The sequence below is a fragment of the Nicotiana tabacum genome, chromosome 14, assembly GCF_000715075.1.
Source record: "Nicotiana tabacum cultivar K326 chromosome 14, ASM71507v2, whole genome shotgun sequence".
NCBI classification, from domain to species: Eukaryota; Viridiplantae; Streptophyta; class Magnoliopsida; order Solanales; family Solanaceae; genus Nicotiana; species Nicotiana tabacum.
The window spans coordinates 106,058,338-106,083,676 of NC_134093.1; the positions used below are offsets into that span (position 1 = coordinate 106,058,338).

General features: G+C 37.3%; 1 protein-coding gene across 1 annotated transcript; it reads left to right on the top strand.

The window, feature by feature from the left end:
- Positions 1-15,477: 15,477 nt before the first annotated feature.
- Positions 15,478-19,624, top strand: LOC107769582 (cyclin-dependent kinase F-4-like). Its single transcript, XM_075230279.1, has 7 exons — positions 15,478-16,381; positions 16,587-16,698; positions 17,411-17,499; positions 17,549-17,785; positions 18,280-18,396; positions 18,559-18,578; positions 19,472-19,624. Exons 1-7 carry the CDS (start codon positions 15,478-15,480, stop codon positions 19,622-19,624), a joined length of 1,632 nt encoding a protein of 543 aa, XP_075086380.1.
- The last annotated feature ends 5,715 nt before the right edge of the window (positions 19,625-25,339 follow it).

The following is a 25,339-nucleotide window of genomic DNA, read 5'->3' on the forward strand; positions in this document are numbered from 1 at the left end:
TTATTGTGAATTATATTGTTGTTGTTTGGGCTGTTTGGTGACTTTTAGTATCTTATGGAATATAGTAAAAACATGAGAGGTGCTGTCCATTTTCTTGTAGAATATTGGTTTTGAAATATGAGAGTTACAATGCTTATATGATGACGACGAAGTCCGGTTACTCATTGTAGACGTAAGAAGATCATATTGAGCATGATTGACGATTGGAGAGAAGATTACAAAGGTATGTTAAGGCTATCCCTTCTTTCCTTTTGGCATGATCCATATGATGCAACAAAATGAGCAAGCACACAACTTTCACAAATGATTCTATTCTTAGAAGTACTAGGGGTGCCTATGTTCTTGATTCCCCAAGTGTCCTATTGTTTTATTGTCTGTTTATGAGTCTCAGAAAGTACGTAAGTTGATAAAGTTTATTTCATGATATTAACCAAAGGCATATTGATCTTATAACATTCCGAGAGATCTTACTGACTTACTTCATTATGCATTGTATTTATTTATACATGTACATTGACCCATGACCAGATGGTGTTATATACGCATATATTATATGTATATGAGATTTGGGAAAAGGTTATGGCGTCATATACGCACCACCAACTGATCAGCTGGTTGATGATTTCGCCCACAATGGCTGAGATGATCTGATGGGATGCCCTCAAAGACTTGATGATGTTATGTACACATATACCTATGCATGGTATGGCATTTATACGCACATGAATGACATTATAAATTTTTTATGATTCACAGAGCTATTCAGAATTACAGGTTGAGTTCTTTACTCCATGTTTCTTTCATGTCTTTTATAAACTACTGTCATGCCTTACATACTCGCGGTACATTATTTGTACTGACGTCCCTTTTTCCTGGGGACGTTGAGTTTCATGCCCGCAGGTCCCGATAGACAGGTTGAGAATCCTCCTAGTAGGCTATCAGCTCAGCGGAAGGTGTTGGTGCACTCCACTTGATCCGGGGTTGCCTATCTGGTCAGTATGATTTGGACATGTATTGATGGGTATGGCGGGGCCATATCTCTAACTTTATGACATTTATGTACTCGTAGAGGCTTGTAGACAGATGTCATATTCATGGATACTTGTATGGCCTTGTCGGCCTATGTTTTGAGTAAACAAATGAACATGTCGGCCTTATCGGCCCGTATGCTACATGCATAACCCTCTATATCATGTTGAGTCATCTTATGTCGAGTTTTCTCTTATGTTTAATTCTGGTTATCTCATGACGGCCTTTCTGGTTCATTTACCCATGATAGTATGATAAGAAGGATACGTTACCTTGGTACTCGATTGAGTTAGGCACCGAGTGCCTGTCGCGGCCCTACAATTTGGGCCGTGACACTCTGTGAGGGGGAAACTACCCCTAGGTGATGTATTTGATATGTGCTACTTGTTGCGGGGGCTACGTACGCACGAGGTGACGAGAGTCCGTACGTAGCTAAATCCATGTTATTGTCCGGGTAGACTTAGGTTCCCGTCATGCTATAACTGTACTATTTGAGTTGTCTCTTGCCTATTAAATTTCTTTATTTTACGTTGCGACTTGAGACTAGACATGTGTAGAGTGATAGACTTGCTATTGTAGAGGTTCGACGGGCTTCATGATCAACTGCGAAATAATTGTACCTATCTTACAAATTTCTCCCGCGCTATGCGTTCTCACCAAAAGGTTTCCCAAAACTTTATAACTCACACGTCTGTTCGTGATTGGGGGTCAAGGACCGGTCAAATTTCTTATTCTAATATGATTGGGTCATTCGCCTTGGCAGGTGTCATGCCCCAATCTCAGGGAGCGCGACCGACGCTCAACTGAGTGAACCCGGTCGAGCAAGCCTAGTAAACCTTTCCTACCCGACTCATTCATGATCCAAAAAGGGAATGCGCCACCATTTGTAAAACAGGGGAGAGATCAGTTATATAAATATATAAATGTTGCTAGTTCATTTTTTTTCATTATATACATTATGCCATAGTTAAATTCCTAAAATACAACTCGATCCAACGACCACCCCAACATATATACATGACCCACATAAACGTCTACGGAGCCTCTAAGGGTACAAAAGAGCAACATGACAATGCCGGCAACAAGGCCCCGGCTATAACTCAAAATATGAAAACTTATACAAAAGAAGGACTACATGACCCCAGGAAGAAATAAGGCTCACCAAGACTGCTGTGATGAGTGAGAGGGAGAACACCACTATCTGCAATCAACATGATCTGCGATAGAACCACCTACATCCATTCAAAGATGTAGCGTCCTCGGTAAAAGGGACGTTAGTACTGTCGAAGAGTACTAGTATGTAAGGCAAACACCAATCTCAGTAGAATGAACAGTGAAACAAAGAGAAGGAAGTCATAACAATCAAACAGTACTTCACAGAAATACAAAGAAACACCAAGTAAGGATCACATAATTTCCAATTCAATCTTTCTATCTTTTGGGTTAATAATCTTTAGTGCCAAAGCCACAACTCATAATGCCACCGTGTATTTACATGGAGTCCGGTCTCGGCCCGACTGGCTAAGCCATCCCAAGTGAGACATATCCATATCCACAATTTAAATCAATAATTCCAACACAAATGCCACCATGTATACAACATGGCGTCCGATCTCGGCCCGATCGGCTAAGATATCTCACTTGAGATATAACATCTTTCAATTGTTCACTAAATTCACATTTCTTTCCCATCTTTCGTTACATGGCACAAATAGCCTCATTTATTAAGTAGTTCTTGGCACTTGGGAACATTTTACAATTCAAGTATTTTCCCTTTTTATCCGTTCAAATAAGATCATCATATAAGGCATTGCACACATACGGAAAGGAGCTTGGAAACAACATAATTACGTTCTCAAATAGCATGATGACATGGTAACCATGTAAAATAATTAGGGAACATGAATCTTTCAATCCAACACACTAAGGCAAACAATTCTAGTATGATCAAGTTAGAACTTACACCCATCATTCGGATACCAGGAGTTCGATTCTAGGAAGAAGAGAGTTAGCCATACATACCTCAATTGCGCTTCTTTAGACTCTACAATTATCCGGAACCCTTAGCAACCTCAATCTATTTCAGCAATTGTTGCGACCAAACACACTCACGCAAGTATACGTGGTCGTCAAGTAATATAATAGTGAATAGAGTATCGTTCCCACGAAGACTTATGATTAACTTTTGACTAAATCAAACTCAAATAACTTATCGATTCAAGTGATTTCTCACAAAATAGATAATTTTCTAATTTACTACCTAAAAACTATCAAGTAATGAAATACTAGAGATAACCACAACACTTAAATAATTTCGAATAACAATCAATAGGAGATAATATTCCAGGGTCACGGGTTATCTAACAATCATGTTGCATTCTTAGCCTAAAATAACTAATTGATTTATCTGGATTGTTGATTGACAGGGTTGATATTACTCATAAGAATCTGTCGAGTTCTTACTCGCCTATTCAAGCTAACTTAATGCCTATATGTCTATGGAATTAAGATTAACAAGAATGCATTTACACTTCCTGTATTTCAACCGAGCAAGACAATTAGGTATATTTCTATCCTAATTGCGAATCCGTTCCCCGATGCCCGGGTTCAAGAACTTGCTTTATTTAATTCTATATGCAATCTAGAATTCCCACTTTCGAGTTTAACTCTAGATTCGTAGATAGTAATTCACTGTTAGCTACTCAACAAATTAATTAAAAATAGAATTAAATAAACAACCTAATATGATAAAATCAACTTTGTCAAATTAAACTTCAAACCTCAATATTCATGTATACCCATGAACCTAAAATAATAGGGTTCTTAGCCACTCATGTTCATGCAATCATCAAAATATTCACAAGAGTGCATAAAAAATCAATAAAAGAAGGAAAAATAAGAACTCAAGATGAATTTCGTGGTTCCCAAGCTTTGTCGTGGCTTTTTCCCCTTCCCAATATGTTAGATGACCTAAAAGAGGTGTTTTTGTCTTATATATTACGTAAAAAAGTCTTGGGACAAAGTTCTCCTATTCCTAATCCAAATCACGTCCAGGGATTGATGCTGGGGTAGATGCGTCGCATCCACCTCGTCCTCCACTTCTCAGCTTCGCATGCTAGGGTGGATGCTTCGCATCCACCCTTTGTTCCTCCATCTCAGCTTTGCCCAGGTGCAGATGTTAAGACGGATGCTATGGGCTGACTTCACTGCTAAGGGTGCATGAAATTTGATTTTTTTCTAGATTGGATGCGACGCATCTAACCCCTCTTCCTCTAGCTAGAGCACCTTTTCTTCTTATTGTTTCACTCCAAACACCCTAAATCATCACACACAACTCAATTAGTCATAAAACCAATAATTAAACCATGTTGGGCATTTTAAAGATCAAATAGCATCAAAAAGTGGTTAAAACATGGGTAAAGTAACATCAACACATATCGAAATATGCCCAACATCAGCAATATACAAATTGAACCCAAGATTAGGAAAACATTCATGGTTCTAGTTCACTTTTTATTTTTCCCACACTCTTTATCAGATGCAAGCAAGATGAACCACTCTCATACCCATGAAGTATTACCCTAGCACCCCATTATAGCTATATTTGAAATTAAGAGCTGGGGTGATGAAATCTTACCTTTTTGGATGAAGCAATTGGGTGCTCTACTTGAGTATTTCCAAGCTTTGAGTGATGGTTGAAGATTACTTGATGAAAATTAGGCCCTCCCTCTAGAACCCTCTCTCTCTCACACTAGAAATATGAGAAATGAGCTTCAAAATAGACTAAATGGGTATTTTAACGGAATGGGGGTCGGGTTTTAAATTAAGAAAAATGGTGCCCCGACACAGGTCTGCGGTCGCATATGCGACCGCATAACGGTTATGCGGTCCGCAAAATGAACGTAGAAATGGTTCTCAGGGGCCTGAACTTACGGCCCAGGTATGCGACCAGTATGCGGTCCGCATACTCGTTCTGCAGTCGCATAATGCACCGCAGAACTCCCTCCGCAAAAACCCAAGAGGGGTTATGCGATCGATATGCGGTCCGCATATCGATTATACGGTCGCATAATCGACCGCAAAACTGACCTCAAGTTGGCCAAACTTACTGCTTCACTCAGCGGCCATTATGCGGTCTGCAGAGTGATTACGCGGCCGCATAATAGGCCGCAGAAATGCATTCTTCTGCGAAATATTTTCTCTAACTTTGCACCATGAAACCCTGAGTTTTTGGTTTAATTTTTTTTTACGGGTCCTTACAACAGGATAGATACATCTATGGTTCGTGTCATTCGGCCCTCGGCAATGCGCACGTTATGATGGATCGGGCCGTAAGCCTCGGCAGGATTATGTACCACACTCTCATGGGAGCGGGCCATTCGCCGCGGCAATAAAATAGATATATCTATGGTTCGACAATGTTATGATGGATCGGGCCATATGCCTCAGCATTTCTATAAAATACTCTTATGAAATCGTGCGTAATAATTGATAATAAGGCAGTATATCTGTGTGTTTTCCTGATTTGAATTGTGGCGACCTATCTGGGGGGGGGGGGTCCATTATATATACTCCGATTGAGGAGGTAATTATTAACTGAGAGTTTGAGCTATTGCTGAGAGGTGAATTTTACCACGTATTTATACTTGTTATTTCGTTTAATTTCTCTGACTCGCATCTGTTTACTTCTATTGTATCTATCTTATTGGACCACTAGTAAGTGTTGATGTCGACCCCTCGTCACTACTTCTCTAGGGTTAGGCTAGATACTTACTGGGTACGCGTTGATTTTCGTACTCATACTACACTTGTTGCACTTTTTGTGCAGGTACATATATGTTTTGGTGGTTTTTTGGGCGTAAAGGCGCAACTATTGCAGGGACTTTACCATGAGCTGCTCTTCATGTTACGATCCGCAGTCTGCAGAGTCTCCATCAGAGTTATTTATATTCTCCTGTCTAATTTGTATTCTAGACAGATGTTGTGTTTTATTATATTTCCTAGTTGATGCCCATGCACTTGTGACACCGAGTTTTGGGGGTTCCTATAGGTTGTTCATTATTGAAATTCGTGTAATTCTATTTCATACTATTTAATTAATGAAAATTATGAATTCAAAATACTAAAATAAGTAATTAAGTGATCAATTACCATTGGCTTGCCTGACAGTGGTGTTAGGCGCCATGACGACCTTTAGTAGATTTTGGGTCGTGACACCTGCCTAGGCAGCATAACCTTGTTAACAAATTCAAACAACACTTTTTGGGGAGGCTTCATCTCACTTTTGTATATAGCCTTGGGCTGAAGCTCTTCTTCATTGTCACCAAACTTCCTTGTAATGGCAAGTGATGTGGGGAAGTTTTCTAGGCTTGGCCATTTTAACTTTTTGTAGTCATTGTACCCTTCAGCAGGTAATCCCAGAATTTCTCCCAATTCCTTGTCATCAAAGCTCAAAGTCACCCCATTTACCACTCTGGTGACTCTGCCATTCTTGATCTCACAGTTTGCCATGAACTCTACAATCTCAGTTATGACAAGCTTTCCATGCATATGAAGGACCATGTCTTTCCAACCCTGCAGTTGTAGTTTTTCCAGCAGCATCATCATGCCTTTCTCCTCCAAGTCCCTGAGGAGTCTACCTTTTAGGATGGTTCTTTTTCCAAACTTAACCATCTTGTCCTTCTCTACATCACATTCTTCTTCTTCTTCTTCTTCTTCTTCTTCTTCTTCTTCTTCTTCTTCACTGTCTTCTTCCTCCACTACTTTCACTTTTCTAGACTTAAAGGCAGACTGGTTCTTTTTGCCAAGGTAAAAGGTTTTGCTGACTTTGATTTCGAAGGAGACTTCTTTTTGGAAGTGTTGATTTTCTTTGCTTTTGGAATCACAACCTCCACCTCTTCATCATGAAGGACCAGGTCCATCCCCTCAATTTCAACTGCCTCAACAGGCTCACTCACCTTCTTCTTCTTCTTCTTTGCAGCAACTTTTCTTTTACTTTCTTTCAAGGCCTTCTCAAGTTCAGCCTCACTTTTCTTATTTTGACTCCTTGTAGCTCTTCCTCTTTTAGGAGGGGTCACTACATGGATAGAAGAGGCATCCTTTCTTTTCTTGTTTGCCCTCGCAGTGCCGGAAATTTTAACTCCTGAACTCTTTTTCCTTTTAGGATTGTAACTGTCAGACACTCTTCTCAATAGGTCTTCGAGGGGTTTCTGCATAAATGGAACAAGTTCTTGGAACCTCTTTATCAACCTAACCAACCCCTTAGCAGCTTCTCCAGACCCATTTCCCCTTTTTTTCTCCCACACTTTCTTCTTCTTCAGCAGATTCCTCACTCCAAACTACCATAGCTCCTGTTTGTTCAATCAAACCAACAGGAGTGGGTGAAGATTCAGCCGCTCCTTGTCTCGTTCCCCTCACATTGCCTTGAACACCCTCATTCTCCTTTTCTTTTCTCTTTTTAATTTTACCACCAATTTTCCCAGACTCAGCGGTCTCTACCCCAGCCATAGTTCCTACTAAAACAAATCTATTTTCCAGATTTGCAGCAACCTCAGAGATAGTCTCAGATGTAATTTTTGGACCAGATGTTACCTGCTTTGTTTCAGATGAAACAATTTCTTTCCCTCATTGCAGACTTGAAAGAATCTTTAGATTTTTGGGGTTCATCTGCCTGACTTGCCTTCAGGTCTCCAGCGACTACTTTCTTGATTTGTTCTCCTCCAACGACTACTTTGCGAGCAAGCATCTTGAATCTTCCTTTCTTAGAGATAGGTTTGGTTGAGGGTGTGGTTGAAGGATTGGGTGTGGATTTTTGGGTGGTGATGAGGAATTTTCATAGGTGTTAGCCATTGATGGTTAGAGGATGAGAGAAGATGAGTATGTGTGTGTTTAGAAGAAGAGAGACGGTAGAGAGAATTGTTTGGCGGCTGAAAATTTAGAAGTGAAGAAACAACTAAAGCCTAATCAATACAAAGAGGAAGAGTTTAATTTGGTAACAACAACTTTTTCAAAAGCTCAAAAGTCTAATCAAACTGGGAGTCATTTTAAAAGACGTCAAAGACTCTCCCTAGAATCTAGGCACTTATTGCGTTTTGGGACTCTATTTGGATGAAACTGGTTCATTTCGTAACGGATAAGCTCAAGGAGGTTAGGGTTAAATAGGACTCTCCTTTTGATCAAAATTCAGATATAATTATTTCAAAATATGTAGAGTGGAGAATGAATCAGGTTCTTCACTAAGAAATCTCTTGTGTAAGTCTGAATTTTCCAAGAAAATAAAGATAATATTATTAGAGATTAATGAGACATTTTAGCACATGGCACAAGAGTATACTAGAGAAAGTATGAGACTAAGCAAAATCTCGTCTAATTGTGTACAAAATTTACAAATTTCCTAAACCAAATTTTTGAGTTAGCACCGGTTCCTTTTAGGTGATCTTAATCATCCCTAATTCTAACCTGTTCCTTTCAAAGTGATCTCTACTTAGAGCTTTTGTGAAGATATCAACTATTTGCTTGTCAGTAGCACAAAATTCTACAGAGATCAAACCCTTTTCTTAGTTGTCCCTAAAAAAGTGATGCCTAATATCTATGTGCTTAGTTTTCTTGTGATGAACCGGGTTCTTGGTCATACTAATTGCACTAGTGTTATCATAAAAGATGGGGATACAACCTATATCAATTCCAAAGTCCATTAATTATTGTTTGATCCATAACAATTGAGCACAACATGAGGCAACAACAACATACTCAGCTTTAGCGGTGGATAAGGCCACCGAAATTTGCTTTTTGGTGGCCCAAGACACAAGACATGAGCCAAGAAAATGTGAAATACCTGAGGTGCTCTTTCAATCCACAAGAAAACCTACATAATCAGCATCAACATATCCCACTAAGTTGAAATTACTACCTTTTGGATATCATAAACAAAGGTCAGTGATGCCTTTTAGGTATCTCAAAATCCTCTTGATAGTAGTCAAGTGAGACTCCTTTAGATTTGCCTGAAATCTAGCACAAAGGCCTACACTAAAAACAATGTCACGTCTTCTAGCATTGAGATATAATAAAGTGCCAATCATTCCCCTATACAACTTCTGATCAACATATGAACCAGGTTCATCTACATCCAATTTTGTGTCTGTTGCTATAGGAGTGTCAATCTCTTTGGAGTCTTCCATTTTAGACCTTTTAAGCAACTCTTTTAATACTTCTGCTGATGAATCATAGTTCCATTTGAATTTTGTTTAATTTGTAAGCCTAAAAAGAAATTAAACTCACCCATCATACACATTTCAAATTCACTCCCATTAGTTTAGCAAATTCTTTACTTAACTTATTAGTAGCTGCTTCAAAGATTATGACATCAACATATATCTGAACTACCAAGAGATTTTTACCCTTTTCTTTCAAGAATAAGGTATTGTAAATTTTACCTCTCTTGTAGCCATGCTCAAGCAAGAATTTTGATAATCTTTCATACCATGCTCTTGGAGCCTGCTTGAGCCCATAAAGTGCCTTGTCAAACTTGTACACATGATTAGGACATTCCTTGCTTACAAAGCCTGGAGGTTGCTTGACAAACACTTCTTCCTTTAGATAGCCATTGAGGAAGGCACTCTTGACATTCATCTGATAGAGAGTGAATTCCATACAAGCAGCAAAGGTTATAAGGATTCTAATTGCCTCCAATCTTGCAACTGGAGCAAAGGTCTCATCATAGTCTATGCCCTCCTCTTGACTATATCCTCGAACCACCAATCTTGCCTTGTTCCTTGTAACTATGCCATCTTCGTCAAGTTTGTTTCTTGAAGACCTATTTTATGCTAATTACTGATCTGTCCTTGGGTCTTCGTACCAGATGCCAAACTTGACTTCTCTCAAATTGGTTGAGTTCATCTTGCATTCAATTCACCAAGTCTGCATCCTACAAAGCCTCAGCAACATTTTTAGGTTTAATAAGAGATGAAAATGCATCAAAAGCACAAATATTCTTCAAAGAAGATCTGATTTTGATTCTAGAGGTTGGATCAGTAATTATGTTCTCAATGGGATGAGAACTTTGATACTTGTAAGGTTTCCCAACCAACTCGTTTCCCTTATATGTTCCTTCAATATTTTGTTGTTGAGGAACATGTTCATGGATAGGTTCCCTCGAGATTTGAGGATTAGTTCCTCTCTGTTCAGTTCCCCCTATCAAGTTGCCCTGGGTGGAAGGACCTGTTCCATCACCTGTTCCTTCCTCTAGTGTAGCTTTAGTCTTGGCTGTGGTTTAATTTGAGTTTCTTACCAGCCCAATTGCTTCATCATCATGTTCCTGCCTCTCAGAAAGAATGTTAGTTTCATAAAAAAATAGCATGTACATTTTATTCTACACACATAGTTCTTTTGTTATAAATATTATAAGCTTTACTATATGAAGAATATCCCAAGAATACTCCCTCATCACTTCTGGGATCAAACTTACCTAGGGAGTCCTTACCATTATTGTTGCATCCAAATGCCCCAAGATGGGATATATTTGGCTTTCTCCCTTTAAGTAACTCATAAGGAGTCTTCTAAACAAGAGTTCTAGCCATGCACCTATTTATTATATAGCATACAATGTTCACGACTTCTGCCCAGAAACTATGGGGAAGTTTACTAGAAAGAAGCATAGTCCTAGCCATTTCTTTCAATGTCCTATTCTTTCTTTCAACTACTCCATTTTGTTATGGAGTCCTAGGAGCAGAAAAATTATGATTTATACCAAGCTCATCACAAAATTTAGCAAATTTAGCATTCTCAAATTCAGTACCATGATCAGACCTAATTAATGCAAGTTGATGACCTAGTTGTTTATGAGTTTTTCTATCAAAAGAAGTGAACATGTCAAATGCTTCATCTTAAGATATTAAAAATAATGTCCAAGTAATCCTAGAATAATCATCAACAAGCACCATAACATATCTCTTACCACTTCTGCTCAATGTTCTTATTGGTCCACAAAGATCCATATGGACCAGTTCCATTGTCCTAGTCGTGTTTACCACTTTCTTGCTTTTGAAAGAGGATCTTACCCGCTCCCCCTTGCACAAACCTCATAAACTTTATCTTCCTTGAACTTAATGTTAGGCAGTCCTGTCACTAAGTCCTTAGAGACTAGTTTGTTGAGTTGATTTAGACTAGCATGTCCAAGTCTCTTGTGCTAAAGAAGGGGATCATTATCTAACACACTTAAGCAAATGAGTTCATTAGCTGAAAGTGTGGACAGATCCACAACATATATGTTGTTCACTCTTTTTTCCTGCAAAACTATCTTGTCAGTCGTAAGATTAATCACAAAGCATTTTGTAGAGGTGAATGCTACCATGTCATCTCTATCACACAATTATGATACACTTATTAGATTGTACTTCAGTCCATCTATCAAGTAGACTTTCTCAATAGAGTGAGAATCAGTCTTACCTACTTTTCTAACCCTAATAATCTCTCCTTTCTTCCCATTTCCAAATGAGACATTACCTCTTTTAAGGTCCTCAAGTGAAAGGAACTAGTTCTTACTTCCTGTCATGTGCTTTGAGCAACCACTATCCATGTACCATATTTGGATGCTCCCCTTCTTTTGGACCCGCAAAAGAAAATCAAGGGTTAGTCTTAGGAACCCAAACTAGTTTGGGTCACTTTCTATAGGCAAAAGAATGAATCAAATTCTTGCCCAACTTGGTAGCCTATTCTTCCCTTGAATAAATTCTTTGTTCTTTTGACTTGCCTTTTCTTTTGCAGTGCATTCACTTTTATAGTGACCTATTTTACCACAGTGTGTGCAAATCTTGTTCTCAGGATGTTTGAGGTACTTGCTTTTGGGATCCCACTTAGGTGCTAGGTTCCCAAAGCCAAATCCTCTTCTGTTGCTACTATGGTGTTCTTGTAGCCATGAAAGTGCATCGGAGGACCTGTTCCATTTACAAGTTCTGTCTAGCTTATGCTTGACTTTGCTTAGACCCTCCTTTAGGATTCTTACCTGCTCATCCCATTTGTACAACTAATCTTTCATTTTTTCTACATTTTCTTTTAAAGTGAGTTGTGTGTGATCAACTGTCTTTTTACCTGTTCCTAATTTTAGTTTTAGATTTACAAATCTAAGCTCTAGGAAAGTTGAGTCAAGTGCATGAACCTAGTTCTTCAATACAATATTTTCACTTACAGTTTCACTAACCCTAAGTTTCAGGCTTTTGCACTTGGCCTTCAAAATCACACATTCTTTAGACAACTATTCCTTTTCATTATTTACACCCTCACATTCATCAATTAGTTCTAGTAGTAACTCAGACAACCTTTCTTTAGACAACAATTTAATCTTGTATGTGGGATGAATTACACTTACCTTAATTTCTTCATCAGATTCTCCAATAGCCATAAGTGCTAGTTCATCCTCATCATCATCTGAGCTTTCTCCCTAACCAGCGAGCACAACCTTGGTTGAACCTTTGTTGTTGCTTTTCTTGGTGCACTTATCTTGATCTTCTCCTAAGGTGTTAGCCTCGAACTCAAACATGAACCAGGTCCATACAAAGTGAACACAGTCACGGGCAGAATTTGAGCACAAGGCAGGCACGTGAAGGAGATAAGATTAAGTAGATATATCTGATATCTCCTGAACAAAAAGGTTGCATAAATGATAAGGAGAAGGACTCCTTACTCGAAAAGAACTCTATCCGAGATAAGGGAGGAGTTAGAAGTTGAAGATAACTAGAACTCTTCCACCAAGGAAGAGTAAAGCATCAAACTTCTAGTTATTTCCTATTCTACTAACTCTATAAATTGCAGGATGTTCTCATTTCGTAGGTACGCACAAACGCTGAAGTTAAACGTGAGTTGAGAGAAAAATAGCAAGGCATTTTGCAAGCAATTCTTCTGTGATTCAAGTGTGCGAACCTGAAGCTACATGAACCAGATAGAAGAACCAATTCCAAGTGTTTATCTTTTATTCTAGGTTCATTCTAGTAGGTGTTTCAAGTTGTACCTTTCAGCTTTATCTAGAAGCAATTATGTTAGGTACTCTGAGTATTGTATTCAAGTTAGAGTTAACTTGAAGTTATCGCAATAGTTAGAGGTTGGATGCCACAACGGGATTAGAGGTAATCCTTTGGTTTACAAAGAGTTTTGTAAATGCTGTTTTGCATCAGTGATTCAGTGAAGTGTTGGAAAAAATCCTACTGAATAGTAGGTCATGATTTTTTCACCTTTTGAGTCGGGTGTTTTCTACGTAAAAATACTTGTGTTCTTTACTTTCCGCATTTACTATTTCTGTAACAGTAGTATAAGGAACACATAAAAGAACCAACTCCTTCTATAATCTGTACACGCGAAAAATTGGACACCACACAAATCACATCCCCCCTCCCCTCATGTGTGGCATTAAAGTATAAAATATCAATTAGTATCAGAGCAGGTTATCCTTACTTGGGCCAACAGATGGTTATGCATTTTGTACACATTAATCAGGTAAATCATTGTTTATATTTTAACTTAAACTTCTCACACTGACGATGATGTTTATAACTTAACCTCTTTTCGGGGCAATCCCATATGCCATGTGAATATCCCGTTTCACATTCTCCTCTTCTCATTTTAAAGTATTATTCAAATTGGCCCTAATCCATGACATGCAGGCTTGAAGATGACTTCTAATGTGGTACTAAATAAATATTACAGTAGACTAAACGGTCAAATCTACACAATATGGAGGTGGTTATGCATTTTCTAAATATTACATGTTTATCTCTTTGATGTGTGATTTTACAAGGTATATCTTACGGACATGGGCGAAGCTAGGGGTTCACTTGAATTTCCTTTGCCTAAAAATTACATTGTATTAACATTATTTTTGTGTATATATAATAGATAATGAATTCCTTGATATAACTAAGAGCTTTTTATATGTTCTTTATATTTTATTTTATTTTAGTGGAATTTATGGCTTCAATATCACTGCTTATGGTGGATGTCTATATTATTTTCAAGAACTTACGCAAACAAAAATCAAGAATGAGTAACACGGTGATGGTAATTGGTAGGATGGGAATAGGAAATGTTGGATTATTAAAAATACGAAATTAATAATACACGCATCAAGATCTTCTACGTGATTTAACTAACTAAAATAAACGAAACAAAGAAATGTGTAGTCAGTGGGAACGAGTTCAAGTTATTTGATTGAAAATAATACAGGAAGATTAAAATTCATTGTACAACGTAATTAAGAAAATAAAATAGTTAATTTTCACACATCTGTATGATTTAATTATTATGCACAAGAAAGGTTAGAGGTTGATCAAAAGACGGCAAAGGTGAATTGCGAACATTTTTAAGAAAAAGATATTTGAAGATATTTTTAATCAACAAAGATCTGTAACAGTCAAAAGTTTGTAGCTTATTTATAAGTTTGATTTGGTTTTGGTTTGATCCAAAACAGAAAATAATTTCTCTTCTTTTTAAATATTTAGAAAGGTTTTATTCGAGAGAAAATTAATGGTTTTGGTAACCAAACAATTTTTTTGTATGTTTTAGAGATTCTTTTTTTCCTCAAAAAGATTTTGTGGGCCAAACATGTCTTAGTCTTCTTGTTGCTTTGTTCTTTATTGGATAAAACCATATGCAATTTGATTACTCTCTTCCAAGGCGTGTCTTAGCGGTGGTTTGTCCCTTTTGAGAGACTTGCAATTTTTACAAGGGAAATAATAGAAGACTACGTCAAAGTTATTAAAATTGTTTAGGATGTGATATTTACTAATTTATTAATTTTATTTAGGTCTTGAAGAAAAATATTTTACTCATGATAATCGTTGAATCTCTGAATGATCGTTACAATTCTCCACACGTAAAAATAACTAGTAACATTTCTATTTATAATAGTAAGAAACCTACATTAACTAGAAATTGGAAAACCTATTTATTCCTATATAATTTTGAATACAAAACCTAGCTAGACATTAATTGAATAAATTAACAAATATCAAATCCTAAATAATTTTGATTTCCTACTCCAATTTTGAATTAGTCTTCCAACAGGTTTTGTTTAGGAATAAGTTTCCAATTTCTAGTAAAAGTAGGTTTCATAGTAATCAGAATTATTAAGGAATAAGTTTTCCAATTTCAAGTAAAAGTAGGTTTCATGGTATTATAAATAGGGATTTTGGTAGTTATTTTTATGTCACGAGAATTGCAAAGAACCTTAGTTATTTGTGAAGTGAGATCAAAATGCTCAGCAGAAAACTAACGGTTGATTTATTAATACTCTTTTCTTGGCTAGTGAAGAAGACCAACTCCGCGTTGTTTTTATCATCTCTATATCTCCAATAAACAGGTGTCCTTTGTGCTACAACAACAACAACAGACTCAACTCAGTCTAATCGCACAGTGTGAGGAGGGTAGTGTATACGCAAACGTTATACCTACCCGGTAAAGAAAATGGAGAGGTACAAGATAATTAAGGAAGTTGGTAATGGTACATTTGGGAGTGTGTGGCAAGCTTTGAATAAACAAACCGGTGAAGTGGTTGCAATTAAAAAAATGAAAAAGAAATATTGTTCATGGGAAGAATGCATAAACTTAAGAGAAGTCAAGTCATTAAGAAAAATGATCCATCCAAATATCATTAAGCTTAAGGAAGTGATTAGGGAAAATAATGACATTTTATACTTTGTGTTTGAATACATGGAGTGTAACTTATATCAGCTAATGAATGATAGGCCTAACATTTTCTCAGAATCACAAGTGAGAAACTGGTGTTTCCAAATATTTCAAGGTCTTGCATATATCCATCAACGAGGATATTTTCATCGCGATCTTAAGCCAGAGAACTTGTTGGTTTCAAAAGATACAACAATAAAAATTGCTGATTTTGGTCTTGTTCGGGAGATAAATTCTCATGCACCATATACAGATTACGTCTCAACTCGTTGGTATCGTGCACCTGAAGTTATACTACGGTCACCGGTCTATGGTCCTGCTGTTGATATGTGGGCAATGGGTGCAATAATGGCTGAGTTATTAACTCTTCGTCCTCTATTCCCTGGTTTAAGTGAAGTAGATGAGATGTACAAAATATGCCGCGTTATAGGTACGCCATCAAAAAGTGAATGGGCGCGCGGGCACGAACTTGCTAGTGCTATTAACTATCAGTTCCCGCAGATTGGTGGTGTACATCTTTCTTTGTTACTTCCATCTGTTAGTGAGGATGCAGTTAATCTAATCGCTTCGCTTTGTTCTTGGGATCCTTTCAAGAGGCCAACTGCGGTCCAAGTTCTTCAGCATCGGTTTTTCCAGAGTTGCTTTTATAGACCTCCGTCGCTATGTTCTAAGGCTGCTGTTGCTAGCACGGTTGGAAGCACGAGCCAAGCTACGGGTTCGACTGAACCTAATAACTTTTGCTTAAACAGTGTATTTGATGTTTAGAATTCATTGACTATGTACAAATGTAAAATTTAGAATCTAGTCACTAACACTTGAATTCGTCTATCTAAAATCCAGAACCCATAATATTAAAATCCTGGTTGCGCCTCTGTTTACTGGGACCCCTCCGTATGCTGGAATGCTGGGGGCCTTGGAGCAAAAAACCAATAGGTGGTCGTCTAGTACTTTAACCAACGTCCCAAAGCCTAGTAGCAATTTCTCTCATGTCAAGTCACAGTATAGCCCGAGTTTCCGGGCAAAGTTGCAAATGAATTATCAGGATGAAACGAAGAATGATAAATCCCTAAAAGGCTCTAATAGCCAACAAAATATTGTCAACATGACCATTAGTTGTTGTTGAGCACCTATGTATAAAGTAGTCATAGTCTCCCTAGGTTGATAAATTCCTTCAATATAGCGTTTGTAAAATTTTCTCTAGTTTGGTTCTTTTCTATAATTCAGAACGCATAAACTCAAATTCTAGCTCCGTGATTTAGCTTAGATCCACGACTAGCCTTGAACGAGACAGGCCGGCAATAAATTTGAAGCCCCAAGTAATACCTTGAACGATTAAAGCTTTGTATTTTAAATGGCATTGTTATTTCCCTTTTCTACTTAAGGCAATGAAGTATTTTTGCGCTCTTAAAAACACTTTTTAAATAGTATGATCAGCATTGACAAACACAATGATGTACTAGATCTTTGCGGTTGGATGAGTAGATAATCAGGTAATGTTGACTTAATATATAATAGATGTATAAAACAGTGCCTTTTGTGATTGAGCCACATATAGAATGTTGTCCATTAGCTTAGAATAACTTCTCATGTCCAGCGATCCCTCAATGTTATACATAGGTCCGCCTCTGAGTGAATACGAAAAGCACAAGGTCCTAAAAGAAAAGAAAATGGCATGGCAAAGATGGAAATTTTTTCTGTTTTTGACGTGCAGAGTGATGTTTTTAGCACAAGTATATACCGCAGATGATAGCTTAACTCAATCTCAGCAACTGTCAATGAATCAGACACTTGTTTCTGCTGGTAAAATATTTGAGTTTGTTGCCTATACAGCATCTTTACTTTCTAGTAGAGTCCACTTTGGTTATCGAATTGTCGTTGGATCAGACGCTTGTCTCTGCTGGCAAAATATTTGAGTTAGGCTTTTTCAATCCAAGTAACTCGAGCAAACTATATCTCGGTATATGGTTCAAGAATATTCCTGGTAAGAGGATTGTATGGGTAGCAAACAAAGAAAATCCAATACCAGCTTCTGACTCTGCTGCAATCTTGAAGATTGGAATTGAAGGGAACCTCAGAATTGTAGATGGCAACCAAAATACCGTTTGGTCAACCAATATCTCTGTCCCGTCTAATAACACAACGTGCTTACGGACAAAGGCGAATTCATTCTTAAAAAACATTGTCTCGGGAACACTTTTATGGGATAGTTTTAACTGTCCTTGTGATACCTTGTTATCAGGAATGGTTATAGGATACAACACCAGGTCCAGGGAGAAGCTTGTCTTATCATCAGAGGCGGAGCCAGGATTTAAAACTTATGGGTTCACTATTTTAATTCTTTTAAGTTACTGAGTTCTAAATTAATCATTTGTGCGTAATTCAATAACTTTTTAAGACAAATACAAGGTTTGGACAAAAGTTACTGGATTCAGCTGAACCTGTATCCGAAGGGCTAGCTCCGCCCCTGCTGATCATCGTGGAAGGCTGAAGATGACCCGTCGCCTGGAAAGATTATTGCTCAGAACTGCCAAAAGTGGTGTCTGAATTAACTGCCAAAAGTGGTGTCTGAATTATGTGCAGCCTATGCATATCCAGATGAAATTAACTGCATGGTTTGGACATCAAAATTTATGGATGTTCAGCAGTTTCCATATAATGGCGCGAATTTGTTTCTTCGTCTTGCTTTTTCTGAACTAGGTAAATTCAGTTCTCAACATTATGCTTAGAAGATTTTTATGGATTTGGATTATAAAATAACATAGTTTTAGGTGAAGATAAATGGAAGGCAAAGCTTATCATCTGCTTCACAACGGTTTCAAGCATTCTCATGTTGAGCATCTTTAGGTGCATTTTCTGCAGGTGGAAAGCAAATAAAAGAGGTAAACGATTCTCCTGATTTACAGATAAATTACTGCTGCTGATGTGAAAACTAAAGGCATCATAACGGATATCATACAGGGAAAACTGGAAAATAGACAAGTAATAGCTGTGAAACAATTACGTAGTTACTCTGGACAAGGAATTGAAGAGTTCAAGAATGAAGTATTTCTAATCTCCAAACTGCAACACACAAGAACCTCGTTAAAATATTGGCCTATTCCGTTCAGAGGAAAGAGAAGCTAGTAGTTTATGAGTACATGGCTAACAGAAGCTTAGACACTTTACTGTTTGATAAGTTGGTTCCAACTATAATTTCTACAATGACATATTTCTTGATCAACATAATTTACTTTCTATCCTCCCTTTTTATAGTTAACGATCTTTAATTCTCTATTAACAATGTGTATATTGGAAATGGTAATGTAATCATATTGTCATATCCAAAAAGAAGCCATCAGCTTCCTTGGCCAAAATGTTTCGACATGATTCATGGCATTGCTAGAGGGCTTCTTTACCTTCACCGCGATTCTTGTTTAAGGGTCATTTACCGAGATTTGAAGGCAAGCAATATTCTCTTGGATGATGATATGAATCGAAAAATCTCAGATTTCGGCTTGGCTAGAATCTTTGAAGGGACTCAAGAGCTAGCAAACACTAACAAGATAGTGGGAACATTGTAAATACCTCTACTTCTGCAAGCTATATATTTATCTGCTACTATGTTGGCCTAAGCAGGAGGTCTGTCGGAAAACGTATCTGTGCCTGCACATGGTAGGGATAAGACTGCGTACACACTACCCTCCTCATACCCCACTTGTTGGATTACACTGGGTTTGTTGTTGTTGTTGATGTGATAGCAAATCTAACTCATTTTTATACAAATATGTTGCAGCGAATATATGTCACCAAACCTGATGTTTATTGGTTTGGTGTTTTACTACTAGAGATTGTCAGTGGCAAGAAAAACAACGGATTTTATGAACATGAAACACATCTCAACCTTCTCGGTAATGCAAGTGCAAAATCAACAGATCTCTTGACCTGAATTCAGTAGTCAGCTATGTTGCTCAGACTCTCCAAAAATGTTGTTGGGTACACTTTGGATCCTCAAAAAATAATGCAATTTTGGAGGATCCGATAAGTGTGCAGTAACATTTTGGAGAGTCCATGCAACATAGGTGTTCAGTGGTATCTGCTGACTTACTCTTATATTATCATTTTAAAACTATTTTAGGCATGGAAGTTATGGTTTGAAAGCAAAGGACTAGACTTTATGGACAAAGTGATTGCGGACTCATGTTCCCCTGCTACAGTTCTGAGATGCAAAAATATGCCAATTCAAGAAAATACTAAGAATGTAATTGAGTTTCAAGATGCTGACTGTCATTTTAATGTGTACCATTTTAAGGACCTACAACCGGTTTCAAGATGAAGACTTACTCCCTCTCATCTCACGAATAATTAAAGAGAGATAACTCCGGTCACCAACTATGCAGATACTCAGACATATATGAAATAGAATAAAGATGGACCAAGCTACTTATGAATGTAACCACAATTAACATCACTAGGTCGGGCTATCGAACACGGGGTCAGAAGTGAATTACGAGTGAGACAAATTTTCGACTAGAGCGAGCTCCCCTTCCATGCAATGATGTGGTGGTAAATCTCTCTGATGTTTTATACTTCAATACCACACAAGAGGGGGGAGGGGGTGATTTGTGGTGCCTGATTTTCACGTGCACTGAATTATCGAAGGGCTTGATTTTTCTATGTATTCCTTACACTATAGTTGCGGAATAAATAATACAGAAAGTAAAGAACACAAGGATTTTTACGTAAAAAATACTTGGCTCAAAAGGTAAAAAACACCACGACCTACTACCCAGTAGGATTTTTCCCAAATACATCACTACAACTATAAGCCAACAACAAAGTTTACAAACTCTTGCAAACCTAAAGATTACCTCTAACCCTGTAGCAACTAGCCAAAAGTTGTTGCGACTGCTTCAAGTTAACTCTAACTTGAACAATACAAAAGTTTACAACCTCTTGCAAACTTAAGGATTAACTCTAACCCTTATAGCAACACGCCACACGCTGATGCGACTGTTTCAAGTTAACTCTAACTTGAAAGATACAACGCAGGTACCTAATACAATTTGCTTCTTAGAAAGCTGAAAGGTACAACTCAAAACGCCTACTATACTTTGAACTAGAAATAAAGAAAGACATATAAAACTCTTTATGGAGTTGGTTCTTCAATCTGGTTCGTGATCGCACTCTTAAATCTCATAGGAATTGCTCGCAAAATGCCTTGCTATTTTGCTCTTAATTCGTGCTTAACTTCAGTATGTGTGTATCACCTGTAAAAGAGAACAAAACTGATATTTATAGAGTTAGTAGAATAAGAATTAACTATAAGTGTAATGCTTACTCTTCCTTGGTGGAAGAGTTCTAGTTGTCTTCAACTTCTAACTCTTTTCTTATCTTGGATAGAGTTTTCTTTAAGTAAGGAGTCCTACTCCTTATCATTTATGTAACCTTTTCGTTTAGGGATTATAAAAAATAACCACTTATACTTATCCTTTTCACGTGCATGCCTTTTGCTTGATTCTGCCCGTCACCTGTGTACACTGTTCATGGACTTGGTTCATGCATGTGTTCCTTTGTCAATCATCAAAATCAAAATCGCTCAGGTCAACACTCTCATTCTAATTCATTGCTCTTCAAATGTGCGGGAAACCTCTGTCTTAATTTATGTGACATTTTCTCTCTTTTCGAGATTCAAACTTCTTGATATTCACCGTGTTTAAACATAGTATTTTTTAATATAGTCTATCCACCGAGGCTTTCACCTCTCGTGGTGACGGGGGGTTTGGCCTGGACCCCTACCTTTTAAATTATTTAAAAGAAAAGATTACAACGAGGGGGACATATAACCTCACCTCAAAAGTTACAAGGGATAGTAGGGGAAGAAAAGGTGGGGCTTTTCCCTGGAACCTTATACAAAATATTAGGAAATTAGGAAAATACTTCCTATTAAATTTGATGGACTTGGCCTTTGGAGATGTTACTGTGGGTAGTTCTTTGAATATAGGAAAAAGGATAATGTTGCACTTCCTCTATGAAGTATGATATACAGTTCATTGAGGGTCATAGAACCATGTGGAGTGCTTCTTTGTTTTCCTTCTGAAGTTGGGGAGGTGAAGCTTGTTCATTCTCAAGGGACCTCTAGCTTCACCCGGGAGATCATTCTCCATGTAGAAAATTCTTTCATCTGAGATGGTTATTGCATATCTGGCAAGAGTATCCGCTACCTCATTGCTTTCTCTGAAGCAGTGGTTCACCTGAATACTTCTTTGGTTTATTTTTTTTTGAATATTCTCAATCAAGTTGTGCAGTGACCAGGGATGTTTAATGGATCCCTGAATCATTTGAACAATCATTGAGTTCATTTCAAGTTGCAAACTATCAAAATGTTGATCGCAACACCAAGTGATACCAATAAGCGCAGCCTGAGCTTCACTAAATTTGTTAGTGTAGAACTGAGTAGGTTAGGCAGAGGCCATAATCATGTTGTCACTTTTATTTCTAACAATTCTACCTACTCCAGCTTTTCTTTGATTGGTCATGAAGCTGCCATCTGTATTGAGTTTTCAGTTGTTAACATGTGGTCTCAACTAATATACATTAAGCTTGTAATTTTCTGTAATATAGCAAACTCGACTCCAATTTCAGCTATCCTCCATTATACTGAATTTCTTGCCCATTGCCACTTTACCCTGAAAAAGTATTTGGTGGCAAATTCTAGAAACTGAAGCGATTTTTTGATCATACTTCTTAGTATACCTAGCCTTCTATATCTCCCAACATAATATACTAGGAGTGATTTGAAAAAAAAAATATGGTGAGCTTTGTATTTTGGTATAGAGTTCCAGCAATGCCAAAGATAATTTGTAAGGCTGGTTCCATTGATGTGAATTCCCAAGGGGCAGCTATCTGATTCCAGACCTTCTTTGCTATGACACTGTTGGCAAAAACATGATTTGCAGTTTCATCTTTTGGAACCCTACAATATGAGCAACTTGCTGATAAATTGATACCAAACTTACTTATATTATCATCCAATGAAAGTCTTCCCTTCACTAGTCCTCACATGAAAAAAGAAATTTTAAAGGGAAGTTCTTTGATCCAGACTCTAGAGAAGATTGGAATTTTGTTGTTCTTCAATCTTAGTTCTTCATATGCCGAGGCACAAGAGAAGATTCCATTGGGGGTAATTTTCCAAGTAGCTTGGTGTTTGAGAAGTCCATTCCCAATGTTTACCTCATTAATCATATTAGTGAAGTTATCAGGGATAATATTTTTCACTTTGTCAAGGTCCCAAACATGATCATTAATGTAATCCTTGACTTTCTCATTCATAGGTTCAATGGCAGGAGAAATAAGAGAATTTAGCGACCCATGGCCAGTCCAATCATCCCACCAAAAAAGTGAGTTACCATTATTGATCCTCCAACTAATGATATTATCCATTTTGTCTCTGATGACTAGAAGATTCTTTCATGCATTGGAGTCTTTGAAGCTGATAACTTTAGAGAGGGGATTGCTTCTAGGACAATGCTTAGCTTTTTAACTATTACGTTTGGCCGCTCTAACAATATAACCGTTCAACATCTCTTCTCTAAAACTCACGCTCTAACACTATGACGCCGGCAGAAATGCCTTCGGCGCGTATTGAACTATAAAAGAAACCACCAGATATCCCATCGACCTCCAATGCTCCAGAACCAACCAAATCGAAGTATATAGAAGCTGTGAAAGGACCCCCCAATTCCAGAAATTGTCAAACCTAGCTCCAAGGTAATTGCCAGACACACCACCCACAATGGGATACCGACAGTGATTTTCAAAGCTGAAGACTACTATGGAGTAATGGCCGATGAGTGCAAGCTTACACTGGTTGAGAAATTCACATATGGAAGACCGAAAATTGAAATAATTCGGGCCAAAGTTTTGGAACTAATCCCGCTTAAAGGAAAGGTAAGAATCGGAGCTTACAATTACAGACATGTATTCATTAAATTCACTGCTGAATCGGACTTCAATGAAGTCTATTTCAGAAGATTCTTAAGTATCAAGGATTCCTTAATGCGAGTTTTCAAATGGTCGACTTCAACCCGAATGAGGAGACCTCGTTACTGCGGGTATGGGTCTTATTACCAGAACAAATATTTAATTGGGATTACCTTAGGCAAATTCACAAGTTTTTGTTGGTCAAGAAGGTTTGGGGTTAGGGCTGAAGGGACATGAACAAAGGTTTGAGTATGAAGGTGTCCCGACATATTGAAGAATGCTAATGTCAAAAACGCTATTGCAATAGCTGAGGTACAGTCAAATACAAAAGGAAAGGATAGTGTTACAAAGAATCACACCGTCACTGAACCTCAAAAGGAAAAGGAACATAGAATGTTTAAGTTAAAAAGTACTATAAGTCACAATAATTAATAATTCAAAATATTTTAAAGGCATATAAAAAAAATTACGGCCAAAGAACAACTCATTTGACTCTCGAAATCCAAACACATCTACATAAATTAGGATAAAGGGAGTACTTTTTACTGGTGGAAACTAAAACCAAATTAGCTTACAGGATTAGTGCATAGGAAGTGAAAGCTCAGAAGTAGAGCAAAGTTAAATTATATAGAGTGCGCTCAAAATTCATTTACTCCGATGACTTGCTTTAGACATGTTAATTATCCAAAATAGAAGACTTTCTTTGGGCTTGCTTTCAATTATCAAAGTTATATGTCTCAAACAATACATTTCTTTAAATGTTAACCTATTGACTTCGTTACTGTAAAGTGTAAATTGGGCAAACTTTTAGTTCGCGGTCGAAAGCTGTAAAAGTGTATATAATTTGTATATTCTTTATATAAAATATACATAAACATATATGTATAGCCGCTCTCAAAGGTCATTTTCTCCGGTAAGTTTCCTAGTTATTAATTTGAGAGCGGCTATACTGTGTCATTTTCTCGTGTAAGTTTTCTGGTTGGCCAAATAAGAAGCGGAAGAAACTTCTTAATATCCATTTAATATGATCAATCATGATAGCAGGCCACTAAACAACATTAAGATTCGAGATTTTATTAGATAAGAATATTACTAATCATCAGCTTGCTATTTAGCTGGCATTTCTAGGTGGTCATGCTCTAATAAATTATCGTGATAAAAAATTAAAAGACAAATAAAAGAAGAAGAGAAGCTAGTTTTTGTACAATTTCACAGATACTATTATTTAATAACATGCGAATTTCAAACATTGTTGCCTCAAATATTCTTGATGGAATTTGTTAAGATTTAACTAGATATTTCAGAGAAAATTATTATTTTTGTATTAGCGTACAACAGCATCACACGACTTAATTAATACATACCCGTCAGACAGCATAGACGCAATAACCTGGCAATTACATTAAATTGAAAAAAAAAAAGTATTGCCTAAAAGAAAGCTTAAAGGATGATGTTATGGTCTGTCACTCTATCTAAGGAAATGAAATTTGAAAAATAAAACAAACAAACAAAAATAAAACAAATTAATAAATGGACGTGGCTGGTGCTCTTGATAAAATTATTTTATATGAATTGATAATGTAAATATTTCAAACTAGCTATCGTTATGTTTTAACTGATTATACCAAGTTATTTATTGCACCATCAAATATTATAGTGGAGAGGTAAGTACTCCTTCATC

Bases quoted from the DNA above. Each gene is read 5' to 3' on its own strand.
- LOC107769582 (XM_075230279.1), top strand. From the start codon at position 15,478: ATGGAGAGGTACAAGATAATTAAGGAAGTTGGTAATGGTACATTTGGG. The intron at 16,699-17,410 runs GTATAGCCCGAG...TTTGACGTGCAG, and splicing joins TTCTCTCATGTCAAGTCACA to AGTGATGTTTTTAGCACAAG. The intron at 17,786-18,279 runs GCAACCAAAATA...AATTATGTGCAG, and splicing joins GAACCTCAGAATTGTAGATG to CCTATGCATATCCAGATGAA.